This window comes from Arvicanthis niloticus, chromosome 26 (genome assembly GCF_011762505.2).
Source record: "Arvicanthis niloticus isolate mArvNil1 chromosome 26, mArvNil1.pat.X, whole genome shotgun sequence".
Taxonomy (NCBI): Eukaryota; Metazoa; Chordata; class Mammalia; order Rodentia; family Muridae; genus Arvicanthis; species Arvicanthis niloticus.
In genome coordinates this window covers 8,772,475-8,789,691 of record NC_133434.1, presented here as the reverse complement: position 1 = coordinate 8,789,691, position 17,217 = coordinate 8,772,475, and the positions used below count along the sequence as shown (strand labels likewise).

Below are 17,217 nucleotides of genomic sequence, written 5' to 3'. Positions count from 1 at the left end.
ACATTCTTTTAAAAAAAAAAAACAAACCAAAATATTCAGAATTCAGTATGAATGCCTGGAGAAATTAATATTAACTTCGTGGCCTGTCTTTATTGAAGGGACTGATAGAAGCTGACTAGATTAAACAGGAGAACAGCACCATTTGTAGGATTACATCTCTGAATATTCATTTGTTTACCAAGTTGGAAAAATATTCACGAAAATAAATGGCAAGGAGAACCAGTTTCGAGTAGCAACTGGGAATACAGATTTTATAACATTGAAACAGATTGACAAGGGAGGGAAGACAACACTGGCTTAAGCTGAGAATCCTAAGATTTGCATCACATCTTGATATATAAAGGTCTTAATTTCCCCAGGCCTCAGTTTTCTTATCTTAAAAATGGAGTGGGTTGAGGGGGAGTGGAGAATGACATTTAACTCATAAATGTATTATATAGCTTAAGTGGGAATATACAGTGCTTGGATGAAGAATCTGTAGGTGAATCTATCTATTTTTAGGACAGCAAAATATTTCTAACCTACATCTGGTGGACTTTTAATTTAAGACCCAAGTGTCCCACATTTATTTTAAACTCACAGGGTAGAACACGTAAGTTAGTAATTGACTGACGACTTTTATTAAGTAGTATTGTTTCCGCAAAATTGTGTAATATTTAATATAAATATATGCATTGATAATATAATATCAACTAATATTTAAAGTGCACTGTGTGGGGGGGGGAGGGCATGACAGAGAGATGGCTCACTGGACAAAGGCACTTTCTGCCTAGCCTGAAGAACTGACTTCAATGCCCTGAACTCACATAGTGGAGAAAAGAGAACTAATTCTATGACCTATGACCTCCTAACGCATGCTGTGGGGTGTGCACAGCTCCTCATAACCACCAAAAATAAAGTTAAAAAAAAATAAGATGCATTAGGAGAATCTTCTACATAAAGGCATTCTATTCAGGTAAGTAAGAAGTCTTCCCGAAAGCAGATGACCATCCTGTTAGATCTTTGGTGCAAAGCAAAACATTTGACCATTGGGATTAGCTTTCCCACAGTGCTTGGGGTTTGGTTTACTCCTTGGTCCCTGTGGGCTCACGGGGGAATTAGATGTGTAACCTCCTGACTGCTAGGGACTCTTCTGTGCAATTTGTTTTAAATTTTTTTTGGAAGTCAAAGTACTACTTCAGAAAGCAGTACTGGAAGTTACTAAAAGGTAGAGTTTGCGTCAAAGATGTCTGTTTTCAGCCTCAGCTTTGTGACCGCCGTGTCCAATGTCTCCCTTGCCAGGCCTCCATTTCTCATCATGAATCTGAGAGGCAGGATGGAAGGAAAGTGAACGCTGCCGTAAATATCTAAAGTTCCTTCCAGGCCTATCATTCTATCACCTAAAGAAAGTCTGCTTATAAAAAGTGTCCAACTGTGCTGGGTGTGGTGGCATTGAGTTTTAATTCCAGCATTCAGGTGGCAGAAGCAGGCCAGTCTCTGTGAGTTCCAGACCAACCTGGTCTACATAGTGAAGTCTACCTAAGTCAGCCAAGAGTCTTCATAGCGAGCCATGTCTCAAATGCAAAACAAAGAAGGAAAAAATGTCCAACTACTAGACAGAATTAACGTCTCAGAAGTTGCTACATTTAGGGAGTAGGTAAGGGAATAGAAAGTGAGGTTTCGCTGGGTGGTGGTGGCAGACGCCTTTAATCCCAGCACTTGGGAGACAGAGGCGGGTGGATTTCTGAGTTCGAGGCCAGCCTGGTCTACAGAGTGAGTTCCAGGACAGCCAGAGCTACACAGAGAAACCCCGTCTCCAAAGAAAAATCAGAAAAAAAAAAAAAGTGAGGTTTCCTGGATACATACCCACAAGTACAGGCTCCATTCAGTGATGTAGTTCCCTTAAAGGGTGGACACTATGTTATTCAATAGAGTTCTTTTGCGGTTGTGGGAATCGAACCCAGGGCTTCCATGTACATTTCTGACAAGCACTCTCCAACAGTTTTCTCCCCAGTAAGCAGAATGTTTTTTAAATCTTTCTTGTTTGTCCGTTTCTTTTCCTGTTTTTAGTTTGTTTGTTTGCTTTTGTCTTGTTTTCCCCCTTATTGCTCAGACTGGCTTCACACTCCTACACCTAGGCAATCGTCTGGGACTGCCTCTGACTTAACTCTGTGTTCACAGGCCACTTATCGCTTAAAGCAATTCTTTCCAGTTTGGAGATTCTGAGAGCTACAGCAGCCACTCCAGTATTCACTTTCCTAAGTCTCTGTTTCAGACTGTGTAAAATCCTGTGCAGTCACTGGCACTGAGGCCATGTATGGACGGAGTGGTTCAGTCTTAACTGCCAGGAGAGGACTTGGGAGGCAAGCATGATGGCTTGCCTTTGGGATAGCTCTTGGGCAGAGAACAGTCGGAGCAGATGTATAGGGAGTATTCCTGAAAAGGAGAAACAGCTGACAGGCAGAGAGGGCCACGGCCAATGCAGACCTGCCTCGGAATGGATTTCTTTCAGATACTCCCTCTAGCTTTGTGGCTTGCAGAAAGAGAAATGAGTCATAGTGTTGTCGGAGCTGAGTCCCGGGTTATGAAAACCTAGATAGAAATCATCTGTTGAGCCCAGCTCTCTTCGACTTCTTCCTGTGTTGTAACGAAGTGACTCTCTTTTTTTTTTTTTTTGGCTCGGCCTTAGTATGTAAAGATGGCTGTCCCTGGTGCTTGGCAGATGTAGCAACATGTGCCAGCAGAGGACATCAGCCACCTGTCTCTGGATTTACTTATCTGATTTCAGTGTCCCATCTCAGGATAAAGCATTGGGAGAGTTCTGTTCAACTCTACCAGTGGTCAAAGCATGACACCCAAGTAGTCCCAGGTCTTGGCTTGCTTACCTATGAAGAATGGCTACTGTTTTCTGATTGATGGATAAAGGAACAGCTTGAGTGCCCATTCACAAAAAGGGTTGGCTGCTCAGTTGCTTTAAAGAAATCATTTCCTGCAGCTTAAGAGCCTTCTCTTCAAACGAGTTAACCTCAGAGCTCTGACCTCTAACTTCAAGGGGCTTGCCAAACCCTCTATGCGAAGTGGTACCTGAGGGAGGTCACTAGAACCTCTGTTCCACTGTCCTGGGATTCTGAGATCGGGGGGGGGGGGGAATGGTTTCAAACTGTAGTCTCACCTCTGGGCTTTTTGAGCACCATGAAAATAGAGTGCTTAAGATTATGAAAGATGTAAGCCGGGCAGTGGTGGCGCATGCCTGTAATCCCAGCACTTGGGAGGCAGAGGCAGGCGGATTTCTGAGTTCGAGGCCAGCCTGGTCTACAGAGTGAGTTCCAGGACAGCCAAGGCTACACAGTGAAACCCTGTCTCGAAAAACCAAAAAAAAAAAAAAAAAAAAAAAAAAAAGAAGGAGGAGGAGGAGGAGAAAGAGGAGGAAGAGGAGGAAGATGAGAAAGAAAAAGAAAAGGAAGAGGAGGAGGAGGAGGAAGAAGAAAGATTATGGAAGATGTGTCTCCTACTCAACCCTCACGAAGCTGAAAAAAATCATCACAGGCCAAAGAAAATGTTCTTTTAAAATCTAGAACACTCCTGGGTATCTTTCCTGGAAACACATCTCTTCATTTTACCTGGAAATCTCCCCTGGTAACCTGCAGCCCTGGGCTACACACTACCACCTCTTTAACCCTCTTTGCATTGGGATCTTTCCGCCGTGCGTTCACACCTCATTTGGCACACATTTCTATCCGAGAACATTTTCCTTTGAAATTGGTCTTTTGAGACTGGCTTTTTACCTCCCCGCGCCCCTCCTCCAGACTTGAAGCCAGCGTCATCTGTGATGAGCTTTCAAAAGAAATAGTTTTAGGAAGAAATGAGTACTTTCTTATACAAACTTTTGAAAATTCTTTACAGTGCCTACTCTTAGATGTGCAGAGAGTCTGGGAATATTAAATGCTTGGTTTTGATTGATTTGTTACATTACCAGGTACACAACCAAAGCTTCAGTTTTCTTAGCGGGTTTAAGCAGAACTCCATCTTAACTGGCATCATCATGCAGTCACGTTTTGTTCCTTTGAAACATGGCATCTCTCAGCAATAAAGTACACACAAATTAAAAGGGAAGCAACAGCCAAACATAAACCATGATTGCCCCCCCCACGTTGCTACACAGAAAGATCTTGTCAAACAAACAAACAAGCAAACAAACACTGCCTGAAAAGAAAGATTTGAAAATGAATGACGGTGTTTCACCCACTTCTTGAAAGGACACCCTAATTATGCAGTCTAGCCCTGTATCCTTCTGTATTCACCCTCTAACCAATAGCAATGTCATTTCTTGCCTCTCCACGGTGGTTGTTGCCTCAGAGGTCACGAGAGACCTAATTACCAAAGGTAGAGGAACGGTCTCAGTCTTTGGGGAATAAAAAGCGTGAGCTGTAGAGAGATCCCACCTTAAATCTGTCCTCAGCCCCCACTCGATAGTCCTGTGGACTTGGACATGTAACCCTGCATAATCCTCTCAATATTCTAATATGGGGATTTTGAGACCCATTTTCTAGGATCCTTGGGAGCATCAGATGTGGGGCTTTGAGTGTGGAATACTTCTAATGGTGTCTGGCTTGCCATAGCCAGGCAAGCAATGTTGATTCTCTTCTTCACGTGACTTCCAAGTCATGGCTCATTCTCGGTTTGCTTGCATTCTTTGTCTCTGCCATCTTCCACACATGCTGTTTTCCTCTCTTCGCGCCTCTCATCCCGTTTATATTCCCGTCTCAGATTTTTTATTCATATTTTCACCTGAACTGCTAGCCATTCGGAAGGTCAGTACCCTAAGACCTTGACCAGCTGACAGTCTCCTAATTGGTCCAGTGCTTTTCTAAGATATATTTCAAAGTGTTATCAGAGTTAATATTTTCCCAGATACAGTCAGTAATAGGTCGCCAGTGTCATTTTCTCCACAAATAATAGTCACCATCATCAAAAAAGGAAAAAAAATCAAACAGACAACAAGAGCTATTTAAATTACATCCTTTGGTTTAAAGACTGAAGTCAAATATTAATACCACAGTAAGTCTGTCTTCCTTGTCTCAGGACACCAGTCCATCTGTTCTAACCTGCCCCCTTACTTTATAAAACACCATTTTTACTCTTCAGTGGCTTCAATACTCAAACTCTTACTGTCTTATTTTTTTTCTCTGTTTATTTTATTCTTGAGATTTTTATTTATTTATTTATTTTTAAGACAAAGTCTCATTCTGCAGCCCAAGCTGGCTTAGAAGTCACTAGCTCAAGTTGGCCTTCAACACATAGTAATTCTTCCCTAGCCTTCGGAGGGGGCTATCTATGTTCACAGGGGTTCAACTCCCAGGCCTACCTACTCCCTGAGTCTGAAATACCGTTTCCTCCATGGGTCCTGTATAAACTACCTAGTTCCTTCTGGTTGAAGTATTCTAATCTTTCCATTCACATCTCATCTGCATTATGATTCACTCGGACTTTCTGGCCGGTGTGGCCCCAGCGCTATCGGGTTCCTCCTGCTCTGTCTCCAGCACTCAGCAAGGAGTGTACACAGTGCTCTAATTTAACAGCTACTTGTCAAATTAAACTGAGTGGAAGATCAACATTAATAGTCCTGGTTTCTAACACGGGAATGATAAATGCAATCAGACACAGCAAAGGCTGGGGTAACAGAATGCTTATCACTTGCCACATTTTGTTCTGCGTGGTTGCAGTGATTCCAGCCTTCACGAGCATGCCAGGAGAAAGCCGCTACTCAAAATCTTGAGTACACAGGTGGGAAGTGACAATATCCAACCTGATAATGAGTGACAGAAAAACAAAAAGAGTCTTTACTAGCATGGCTGCACTCAGTGTTCCTGAGGGGGTGTCCTATGTTGCTTCTGAGGAGTGCACCTGAATTACTTACATACAGCACAGCATGACCAGTCAAGATGTAGATGGGGCAACCTTAGGAAGTTATTGCCAGCCCTGCTTTGCACAAAGATTGTCCTTGCAAGACTTAAGAGACAAGAGGGGATGGCATTTGTTCGTGCTTTGATATTACAGCGTTGTGGGCAAGGACAGCCAAATGTTATGCAAAAATGTTCTCTGAAGAGCTGTGAAACCAGAGGGCTTATCTGGTGGCTGCCCTTCTCCTAGGATGACCAGGTGACATTAGAGATTACCAGGGCTCTGGTGAAGGCTAGTTGAAGCAAGTCTCTGCCAAATTCGTGTATTCCCCAAGGCCGAGCACTCCCCGGATGGGAGAATTTCCATCAAGATCTTGGAGAACTTTCTTCTTTCTCAGGAGGGACTAGATGTGGCATCTGGTTAGCAGTGGTTTATTTCGATTATATGCAGCAAGAGTTGGCTTCCTAGACTCCCTTCTCCCCCAGCCTCATACATTTAACATGGTTCTTTATTACTTTAAAAAAAATACACAGAAGTTGCTTATTTATTAGCATGTGAGTGTTGTGCATATGGATGTCAGAGGACAACTTGGAGGAGTGAGTACTCTCTTGCTACTCTCTAGGTTCTGGGGATAGAAGAACTCAGGGTTGGTGGCACGAACATTACAAACTGAACTGTGTCTGCCCTTTTCCTATCCTTCCTAAGTGGGTAGATCCTGCAAGGAATGGGAGGCCAAGGGAGAATTCAGAAAATAGAAGACACATATGAAAAGTAGATTCAGCCAGGCAGTGGTGGCGCAGGTCTTTAATCCCAGCACTTGGGAGGCAGAGGTAGGCAGATTTCTGAGTTCGAGGCCAGCCTGGTCTACAGAGTGAGTTTCAGGACAGCCAAGGCTATACAGAGAAACCCTGTCTTGAAAACCAAAAAAAAAAAAAAAAAAAAAGTGGATTCAAGTGATTCTTTCCATTTTTTTCCTCTTATCGTCATACCGTTTACACCTTGTTCTGCCTCACTGCTACCCGAGTGATTGGTCTCCATGTTCCTAGTTCACTGGGCAAGGTGGTGAAGCGGTTTGTACACCTCAGGGAAGTCTGTGATCAAAATCCCTACAGCCAAGAACAGTCATTTCGGACAAATTTTTGTTTGGGTCATAAGCCAATCATTTCAATTAATTTAATTCTTGAGATAGGATCTTGCTATATAGGTCAGGCTGGACCTGAACTATGAATTCTCCTGTCTCAGCCTCCCCAGAGAGCCTGGAATTGGGATTATAGGAATGAGCCAAGTGCCTGCCAAATTGATTTTTTGAGCTTCAGAGACTAGAACTGGTGGGATGGCTATGGGCCTTTAAGGACACTGTTTTCTTTCACTGCCTCTAAGTAGGCTCCAGTTACCTTCTAAAGGCCTAAGGAAAAGGCCACTCCTAACTAGTTTTGACCATGTATTCTAGTCTTTAACCAGTCTTAACCTTGGGTAGATGTTTGTTATTGAACATGGGTCCCCCACACTGCCCTTTGCACAAAATGCTCACTGATAAAAAGAGGGAAATATCCGTCCACTGTCACAGCATCTGCTGCTACGTTTCTGTCCACATCTCCAGCTTTCCTGCAAGCTGCAAACTCCACTCACATATTCCTAGTCTGCTCTTGCTCACGCACTTCCGCGAATGCTGCGTGGGACAGTCTCTGCCTATTAGGTTGGGTTGGTGGGTGACTGTATGCTTTCATAGCTGACGCATCGAAGTGTGCGTTTAGGAGATGTCTATCTCAAAGCTGTTAGGATTTCTTCATAACAGACTAATTCATTGAGAGTCTCCAGAAGTAGTGGACAGGTGTTGGGTGTCTTGTGTCCATGGGAAAGGAGAACCCGTACAGCTGAGAATAAACAACAGTCGCTTGGTAATATGAGATCCATTCATTTAAAGTTGGAGGCCTAGATGTGGGGTTGGAGGGTGGGGGGTGGGGTGGGACATTCTGAACACCACCTGTCTGTAACTTCCTACCCCCCAACACAAAGGGATGAGGTCAGTTTCCCAGAGAACTGAGGTGTTATTAGAGCTAACCGGAGAGAGGGGAATGGGGAAAGGGGAGGGCACAAGTCTGAAAGGGAGGTGTAGGCACTCTTTGGCCATGACACCATCCTCCTCCGCCAACTTGTGCTTCTTTTGCTGACTTGTAAAACAGCTGAGCAGCTGCAGTCCGGAACTACCAGGGGAAGTGTTTTCTTGAGTTGCTGTATATTATATGATTTTGCTGGCCTCTACCTTGCTTTCTGAAGGTCTGATTCTGGCCTTGTTGTATTAATCATTGTCATTCATGGGAGTCCTTGGATAAGTTTCTGCAGCTCTGCCCCACTATCATGCCTGCAAGAAGAAGAGGGGAGTAACTTCTGTTACCTTGGTCCTAAGGTCGCTAGGAAGGCACAGTGTGATGTAGAAAAAAAAAAAAAAAAAAAAAAACCTTTCTACAAGATCTAAAGGTCACACGCCAATAAAAAGAATATTGGAAGGGTTCAAAGGAAGAGACATTTCGTTCTTTCTGGGGAGCCTAGAGGGGACATCTTCTGGCAATTGCAACTATCTGTGTTCCAAAGTAAACAGAAACAACTGCCATGGCTTGGATGAGTGTGTGTGTGTGTGTGTGTGTGTGTTACCCTTTCTTTCTTCAAATTATTTGTCATATTTTTGTCCTCCAAATAACTGGTAATGCCCTGCCTTCCTTGAGCATGGGAGACTCTGGTCTCTTATATTAACAGCCCATCTAAGAGGCAAGTTCTTTGGGAAGCTGTCAGATCCTCCTGCAAAGTGTTCCTCCATGGAGAAGATCTAAGGCAGTGAAGAAAACTATGCAGATCCCTGACTGATTCTGAAGTCAAGGGACACAGCCCAACCTCCCTGTTCTAAGCCGGAAGAGCTTTCCAGGTCTTTGCCAGGCCTGACACCTGATGGCAAGAGGTTTCTCCTTTCTCTGCCACCAGGAGTTAAAATAGAGTGATACCGAATCGTGCCTGTGCAAGCCAGCAGCCGGATGCAAGGTAAGGGTCAGAAAAGGGGAATCGCTTACGGGTGAACCCGGCCTTGGCCCTTCATCAGATACACTTCCTTTTTTTTTCTTCACAGCCTCAAGGAGGTTCTGTAATGTCAGAATGTCTTAAGCTTACCCATGTGTCAATGCAGGACATGACAGACAGCTGTTACCTCAGATGTCTTATTGACCTGTAGGGATATATGCTATTTTAAAATAGATTTTTTTTCCCCTCTCTGTCTAGGCCTGGTTGTGCTTCAGCTCTCTCTGTAGATCAGGCTGGACTCAAACTCTTGAAGATCTGCCTGCGTCTGCCTCTTGAGTGCTGGGACTAAAGGTGTGCACCCCCCGCACCCCCCCAGGCTTGAAGTGGATTCTTAAGACCTTTAGGGATGTGATTTTTAGTCATCCAAAGGGAAACTGGACTAACAAATAGCAGCAAAGAGAAGGGGCCAGATTGTGGACCAGATAGTGGGGTCTGTGTTGTTCCTTATGGTCTCCCACTGAAGAGGCAAACTCCTTGTTTTGGGTTAGGGGTGGGGTCGGTGAGTGTTAAGCCTGTACCCCAGCAGGGGGCTCAATCCAACAAAGAATGTCTTCCTAAAGCAGATGGCTTCTATGTCTCAGGGTACACCTGCTTCTAGCAGGGCGGTGATGTAGCACACGGATACACTCGGCAGGACTAGTCCACGTTTCTGTTTATAGAGGTCTGGGGCCACAGTAAACGGTGTGACCCAGCCCATCCCTCAGCAAGCTGAAGCAGCACTACACAGTCTCGGGAATGTCCAGGGATGCACTTGACTCCCTGGAGTCTCTGAGGGTACACCATCTTTACCTGTCTCAGTCTCTTTTTCTGTCACTTATAATTGGGGCTATAGTTTTGGCCAGGTCACACACCATGTATCCAGTATCTTTCCCTTACTGGTCCTGTGTGTCCTGTGTCTTTCCACCGTATCGTCTGTCGTCTGTCGTTTCTTTGTGTCGTGTCTGGCGTCCTCAGCTTATTCTACAGAGCTGTCTTTTCTTCCCAGCTTGCCATTTTGGAAGCAGCCTTCGGGAACTTTCCATTTTCCTTCTGACTCTGTATGCCCTGTCTTCCTGGTCAGCACTCCGAACAACTCGGAGAATACACATTTCTTAGGAGGAGAGAGATTTGGCTGCAAAGTTTTCCTTCAACCCTGTATCTTGGGTGGTCTGAGAGGGAGGGCGAAATCCATTGATTCCCCTCCCCCCAGGAAAAAGCTGGGAGTTCGCTAACCAGAGCTGCTTAGCCAATCGGTGCCCTGAGAAAGTTTGGATTGTGTTCCTATTTCATTAGGCTGATTGGAGCAGCCTTGACTCGGAGGTATAGTCCCTCCCCAAGGGATTCCGTGTACAGTTACACGGCTGTCGCTGCCTGTGCGTGTCCTTTCAGGATAGCAACCCACTCCCTCCTCAGCCCCCAGCTCCACCTCCTCCACCTTTTTTTTGTTTTTATCTAGTGTCTCCCTTGCTCTCTCTCTCTCTCCTCTCCCTCCTACCACCGCCTCTTCTTCCAGCCCTCCACTCTCCTGCAGCGCCAAGCCGACTCCCTAACGCAGTCTGCTGAACGCAAACCACTGAGAGTTTGCTGCGCAGGTCCCTGGGGTCCGGGGCCGCCGAGTCCCGCTAAGGCAGAGACACCGGCAGAGCGAGCGGGCGGGCGCAGCTGAAGACAAACACTCGGGCGCGCGAAGGGGAACCCCAGGAGGGCAGCCGAGTGGCAAGGCTTGGCAGGCGACTGTCACTGCGTCCCGGGTCGCCTCTTCCTCGTCGGACTCCTCGGGGAAGCGCGCTTCTTAAAGTTCTAGACCGCAGGAGGTGGCGTCCCCTTCAGTCCCCTCCTCTCGGCGCTCCAGGAAAAGGAACTTGATCTACTGGCAGGCTCCAGCCGCCCTGAACGTGAGAGGGGATAGTGCCAGGAGCCCCGGCCCCGGGGTAGGGAGCCGAGAGAGGGAGCATCGAGCCAGGTTGAAGGCGGAGGGCACCGGGCAGCGGCCAGGGACCCCGATGCCGGCGGCCAACATGATGGAGAACCTGCAGCTGCCGGCCCTGCAGGTGCCGGAGCCCCAGGGCGCGCCCGAGGGCAGCGCGGTGTGGTCCAGCTCGTCCACCCCCACGCTCCGCCGCCGGCGCTTTAAGATGCGCCGGATGAAGAACGTACAGGAGCAGAGCCTGGAGGCGGGGCTGGTAGCCCCGGACTTACCCAGCGTCTTGCCCCCCGGCAAGGAGTTCCTGCAACTGCCGTCCATTGAGATTACGCCCTCCAGCGACGAGGACACCCCGTGGTCCAACTGCTCCACACCCAGCGCGTCCCCGCGCCGAAAACGCTTCCTGCTCCGCAAGTGGCTGAGGGTGAGGGAGCGGAAGGAGTGCAGTGAGAGCAGGTAGGTTCCCGTTTCTCTCCAGCAATCTTCCCCTGAACCTCTCGCCCCTCCCCAGGGCCGTCTAGGACCCTAGGGCATTCTGGTGGAAACTTCCGGGGACCAAAGCTGGAGCTTATCGCGTTACCTTGGCGTCTTCAGGCACTGCCAGGGCACCAGGGCTAGTGAATGTGTCTCCATAGCCCAGAACTAGGGACTTTACATTATTTGATGTGTTTGACATAGATTCATGCTGCTTTTCATTTCTTGATCCTCACAAGCAAAATGGCCAATACAGTGTTATCAGTTAGTGTTTCGTGAGCCCTTACTGTGCACAGACTACTGTCTGTGATGAGTGCTTCACCCTGAGGATGGAATTTGGAGAAATTAGGTAGATAGTACTATGATTCCATTGTACAGGTGGAGGAAGACTAGTGACGGAAGTTTAAGTGGCACCTCTACATGAATCTCCAAATTTCATTTCACTTTTTGTCGGTTTTCCTACACTAAGATACGGGACATTGAGATTGTTGCCAGTGTAGAGGTGAGATATTCACGTTTTCTACCACGTGACAGACGCAGCCCTCCATCACCATGCCAGCTCCAGTTTTGCTAGGGAGATGTTTGCTGACCACATCTAAGAATTGGCATAAAGCTCACAGAGTAATTTCCCAAGCCTCGGGAGGCGTGCGCCCTCGTGTGTGTGTGTGTGTGTGTGTGTGTGTGTGTGTTTGCGCGCACTCGCAGGAAGTTGCCCCATGGTGGCATGGAGTCCCCACCACTCATGGATACCATGCCCCCTCCTCCATTTACTTCTGGACTCAGGGGTTACTGAGTTAGCAGATGTTTGTATTATGGGGTGGGCGGGCGTTGCTGTTATTGTTGTTGTTGGTAACTAAGTCATGGATCACTTTAATGGAAATCAACCTATCGGTTCAGTTTCGTTCATTTTCACATCGGTTCATTTTCATTTAGGAAGCATTTGTTGAGTGGGGCTCAAGTGTGGCCCCAGCAAGTGTGGTGATGTTGAGAAGGCTCTCCAGGGTGTGAAGGGGTGTGGAGCTAAGGGTGATGGACACTTGTACAAAAAAAAAAAAGTTTGCCTAGCACACAGGTGCCTCCAGCACTTCCAAAATAAAATAAATAAAGCTGTGTGGGCACCTGCTTGTAGTCCTAGAACTTGGGAAGAAGAAGTGGAAGGTCCTTGGAGTCCGAGATAAGCGTGGGTTACATGGAAAGATTGACCTCTTAAAAACCCCAAACCTCAATGAAACAACCAAACCAAACCAAATCCAAACCATCTAACCATATAACGAAAGCAGTTGAGACACGCAGGTTTCATGCACACTGAAGAGATGGAGCCATTGGAAGATTTACACTATGTCACCTGTAGTGGTTGTACAAGAAAAGGCAAGGTTGGAGACATAGGAGAAGGCCGGGGAGGGAGGGGCTCAAATTATGACAAATTCAGATATGAAAGAAAACAGTGATATGTGTATGAGGTTAGGGAACAATATGGCCCAAATCAAAAGAAACAAGTGTGTGATGTGTCTTTGTGGAGCTGCTGAGGTCCAGGGCTGGGGTATGCAGGAGGTGACCCTCCTGAGTCTTCCTGGCTTCTCCTATCGATTCCTATGGAATGTCTTTCCTGTCTGCAATGACTGTACAGGTTCTCCCAGTTATGGACCTTGGAGGCAACGGGTCTTTCTTTTCCAACACTCCACTCTGTTTCTTTTTCCACAGAGCACAGGGAAGTGAGGACTGTTGGGGGCTAATCTCAAACTAAACCAAGATTCAGGTCCTTTTTTCCTCAAATGTGAGAGACCCTGAAAGAGATGCCATTCTGCCACAGATAGAGAAGGCACAATGGAGAGTCTTGAACTGCTGGCTTATGGAGGCTGGTGGGGCTGAGGGAATGTAAGGAAATGGTTCTGATTTTGAGAGTTATTTAAAGGTATGGTAGGATACTTTTTTGTTGAAGTGGGAGGGTAATATTAAAAAGAGGAAGTTTATTTTACCTCCTGAGTATAACTTAAGACAGTTCTTTTATGTTCTTGTTAATTGGGTTGGAAGAAAATGAGTGTCTTCTCATCCCCTGGTATCCATAGAGGTTGGTTCCAGGTCTTTCTGAGGTCACCTTATAGAAAATGGTATATTATTTGCTTATAACCTATACATCTTTTCCCACAGATGTAATTTTTCACGTTTTGTGTGTGTGTGTGTTAGTATGTGGAGGTCAGAGGATGACCTTTAGGAATTGATTCTGTCCTCCTACCGTGCAGATTCCAGGAATTGAACTCATGTCTTTAGGCTCAGTAGCAAGTGTCTTTGTCCGCTGATCTATCTTGGTGGTCCATTTTCTCATAGAGGTGTGTGTCTGTAATTCGTGCACTGGGGGAAGGGAGCTGAAACAGGATGATTGGTAACACAGGGCTAACCTGGGCTAAATAGTGAGATCTAGTCTAAAATAAAGTCTGCATGTGTTCAGTATAGTTTTTCTGGATTCTTTTTATCTATAATCCATTGGATCTGGAGATACAGAACTTGGAGATACAGAAGGCCAACTGTATATGTAGAAAAAGGCAGACTGAGCTGGGAGTATATGTCTTTCTTGGCCCTATAATGAATTTGAGACCAGCCTGCTCTAAACAATGCTGTATCCAAAACATTTGGAGATACAGAAGGCTAACTGTCTATGTACAAAAAGGCAGACTGAGCTGGGAATGTAGGATTCTTGCCTATATAGTGAATTTGAGACCAGACTGGGCTAATTGATGCTGTATCGTAAACACACAAAATAACCATTACAAAATCAGAGCCAAACTCAAACAAAACAACACAACTGTGGACCACTTACTTGTCCACTTTTGTCCGTTCTGTGTTTTCACTGTCTAGTACCTGCCCTCTTGTGGTGACCCATAGATGTTCATTGATGAAATACCGCAATGAGTAAGTCCATTTCCTCTTTCTGAAGTGAAAGTCTCCTTCTTCACAAGTCTGGGAAATTTTCAGGGGGAAGATAAGTCCGGAGCTGAGGTTTATGAGATTGAGTTATTGAAATATGATTTAGATGCCACACAACCTCCAGACCTCCTGTGTTTGGAGCTCAGAACCTAGCTCAGTAGTAGAGTACTTGCAGAAGTACTGGGCCCTGTGGGTAAAAGTATTTAATACCAGGATGGAAAAAGAAGTATTTAATTCAATGTTTAGAGTGATAGATGTGTAGATACATCCCTATAGTTAATTTTAAAAACACCTTTGTCAGCACACACACACACACACACACACACACACACACACACACACACACACGGGGAGAGAGAGAGAGAGAGAGAGAGAGAGAGAGAGAGAGAGAGAGAGTCAGTCTCACACAGCCATACCCTTTAGCTAGCACCCAGGAGCCCCCAATCCCCCCACTGGATTATCTGCTTTAGATATTCATTAATCTGCTTTTTATTTTTATAGACCAGATATCTCTTGAAGATGGAAGTGGATGACTGTCATACTCTTTTTTTGTGGCTATAACAAAATCCTTGAGACTAGATAATGTTATTCATTCGTTCACTTATTTATTATTTAGTCAGGGTCTCATGTATCCAAGCCTGGCCTTGAACTGTTGATCTTCTTGCCTCTACTCCCCAATGCTGAGATCGCAAGTGTATATCACATCTGGCTTTAGTTTCTTCCTATGCAAAGTGGAATCTGCGCAGTGGGAAACATGTGCAGGTTCTGAACAATGAATATCTTGATGGGACAAGCTCTTTGAAGTAGTAATGTCACAAACCACCACCAACAATAAAATAGGAACGAAAGACTTAATAACCAAATGTGCTCCCAAATCTTTTTGGTCAGAAATGGTTGTGCTAATGGTTTGAAAAAAACAGAAACCAAGGATCAGGGTTCCTCTATGGCCTCCTGAATTCTGAGAGAAAATTGGAAGTCAGGCAACGCCATGTCTCCCAGCGTGTATCCTATGAAAGGAGAAAGCTGACAAGGGACAAGTGAATTGGGCCGTGTGAAACTGCAGCCTGTCTTTCTGGAGAACACAGAAGAATTTCTTTGCTTGTCTTTCTTGGACACAATCCTAACTATGACATTCTAGACCCCCTCTCACTCAGCCAGTTTTGCATCCCTTTCTATGGGACATCTCTATCCTGTGACAGCTGCTCACAGGCTAGCAGGCTAGCTACTTAGAGAGTAATGTTTTTGTTTGACTTCACGTCTGACCCTTTGGTAACAGCTCTCACCAATTCTGCCCAACCTGGTGTGTTAGGGTAACTCTGGTGCTGGCCTAACTGGTTGGCGGTTTGCAGGCATAGACCTTTCTATGTTTATCTTGATTCTCCATCTCTTTCTCTGACAGTTGGAGGAAGGTTTGCTTCAAACTTTAGGCACTTTGTAGGGAGCAGGGTGAGCTTGTTCATCCAGACTTCTACTCAATCAGCCTCTCCTCGGTTATTCTTTATATAGTTGTCTATTCATCGTGTGCCCTGCTCTGTGGGGTAGAGAAAAAGAAACCCACATCCCTCTTCACACAAAGCAGCACATCCATTCAAAGGGACTGTGAATGGTTAGTGTACAGTGTGAGCAGTCAACTCAGGATAGGGTTAAGAAGTGAAGACTTCTACCAGTCCCAGAATCCCTTGAGGGCTGGGAGGGAGTCTTAGTTTGTGCCAAGTTTCCTGCTAAGTGTCTTAAACCCATGATCATTGTTAATCCTCATGACAAACCCGTGGGGTAGGCTTCGTGGGGGAAGAGGCTGCGGTAGGAGAGATGAACTTGTTTCTGGTCTAACAAGAGCAAGACACATGTGAACTGTGTGCTTGTTCCAGTGCTGAGTTCTTTACAGTTCTGTGCTACTGGCTTCTCGTGCTTGAGAAGGTGTGGGTGCAGAGCAATTGCTTGTACAAGATGGGTATTCATGAGGCAGGGGAAGCTGCTGAGCCAGTTTGGGTGGGGGTGGGGGGCGTGTGGGATGCACAGCTGTGCGTGGGTGACGGGGCTGGTTTACGTGGACTCCCCCAGAAAAGGCAGCTCGCCTTTGCCTATAGATGTGGTTTCTAGATTAAAATAGTTTGTGGAAACTGATACATGGAGATGGAACCCCGTGGGCTGATTTACCCTGGCCGGGTTCCTCTGTGGGAATTGGTTATTTCTGGAGTTTCCATGTGGTTACGTGCTCAGCCAATTACAGGAAACCAGGAAGCGTGTGGGGCAGAGTCACTAGTGATAAATCCCACCTCCTCTTGTTTCATTCCTCCCAGATACTGTGTATTCCCCCAGTTGCTAGGCTAGTCACTGATGGTTGCTTCTGGTGTGCTCAGTTTTCATTAAGGTGCCTGAATGGCTAAGCTGCCAGTGGGGAATTTTCTTCCTGACCCTAGTGAGTAAGCTGCCAACTCTGGAGCAGGTGTTTAGATGCCGGACATGGTTGCTGGGCTGCTGTGTGTACAAAGAGCTTTAGGTAGACCGAGAGGTTTTCCTGACACCGTTGTCTTCTTAGGAGTCTCCTTACTGACCAAAGCTGTGTGTGACTTCCCAGGCTGCTGTGCAACTGGTGTGAAGGAGGACCTAGGTTTGAATTATCTTGCGGGGCCCAACAACTTTAGAGATGGAGGAGGTTTCCTTCTCTCTGGGGAGAGGGTTAAAACCTCTCTCAGGAATACAGAATGAAAGTCAAACCTGGCTTTTCCAGTGGAAGAAAGGAGACAGGATGCAGATGGTTTGAGCTGTTGAAAAGAGCTGTCAAGACAAGGGCCTGCCACCCCATGTTCCCAATGGCCGACACATGTCACTTCTAGAGGCAGTATTGAGCTGGTGGTGTAGCTCAGTGGTAGAGGGACTGCTTGGCAGGCATGAGGCTATAGGTTCAATCCCCTATACCTCATAAATAAATAAGTGATTAAATAAATAAATAAATATAATAGTGAGGT

The 17,217-nt window shown here is 46.0% G+C and overlaps 1 protein-coding gene and 1 long non-coding RNA gene across 8 annotated transcripts in view; one reads left to right on the top strand and one right to left on the bottom strand.

The window, feature by feature from the left end:
- Positions 1–17,217, top strand: part of Gramd1b (GRAM domain containing 1B) — a 179,319-nt gene that overhangs the window by 423 nt on the left and 161,679 nt on the right. For 2 of the 7 annotated variants that reach the window (XM_076924765.1, XM_076924763.1), the window contains exon 1: positions 10,284–11,308. The exons of 1 other annotated variant lie outside the window; for it this stretch is intronic. In XM_076924765.1, coding sequence (XP_076780880.1) covers positions 10,932–11,308 — 377 coding nt within the window. In that variant the 5' untranslated portion in view covers positions 10,284–10,931. Of the gene's footprint in view, positions 1–8,729; positions 8,914–10,283; positions 11,309–17,217 lie in introns of those variants that run through there. 4 more of the 7 variants (XM_076924768.1, XM_076924766.1, XM_076924764.1 and 1 more) reach the window with 3 other exon arrangements.
- Positions 65–11,262, bottom strand: LOC143439039 (uncharacterized). Its single transcript, XR_013107493.1, has 2 exons — positions 11,128–11,262; positions 65–5,785 (listed from the first exon to the last, which is right to left on the bottom strand). It is a non-coding gene; the product is annotated as an uncharacterized LOC143439039 (long non-coding RNA).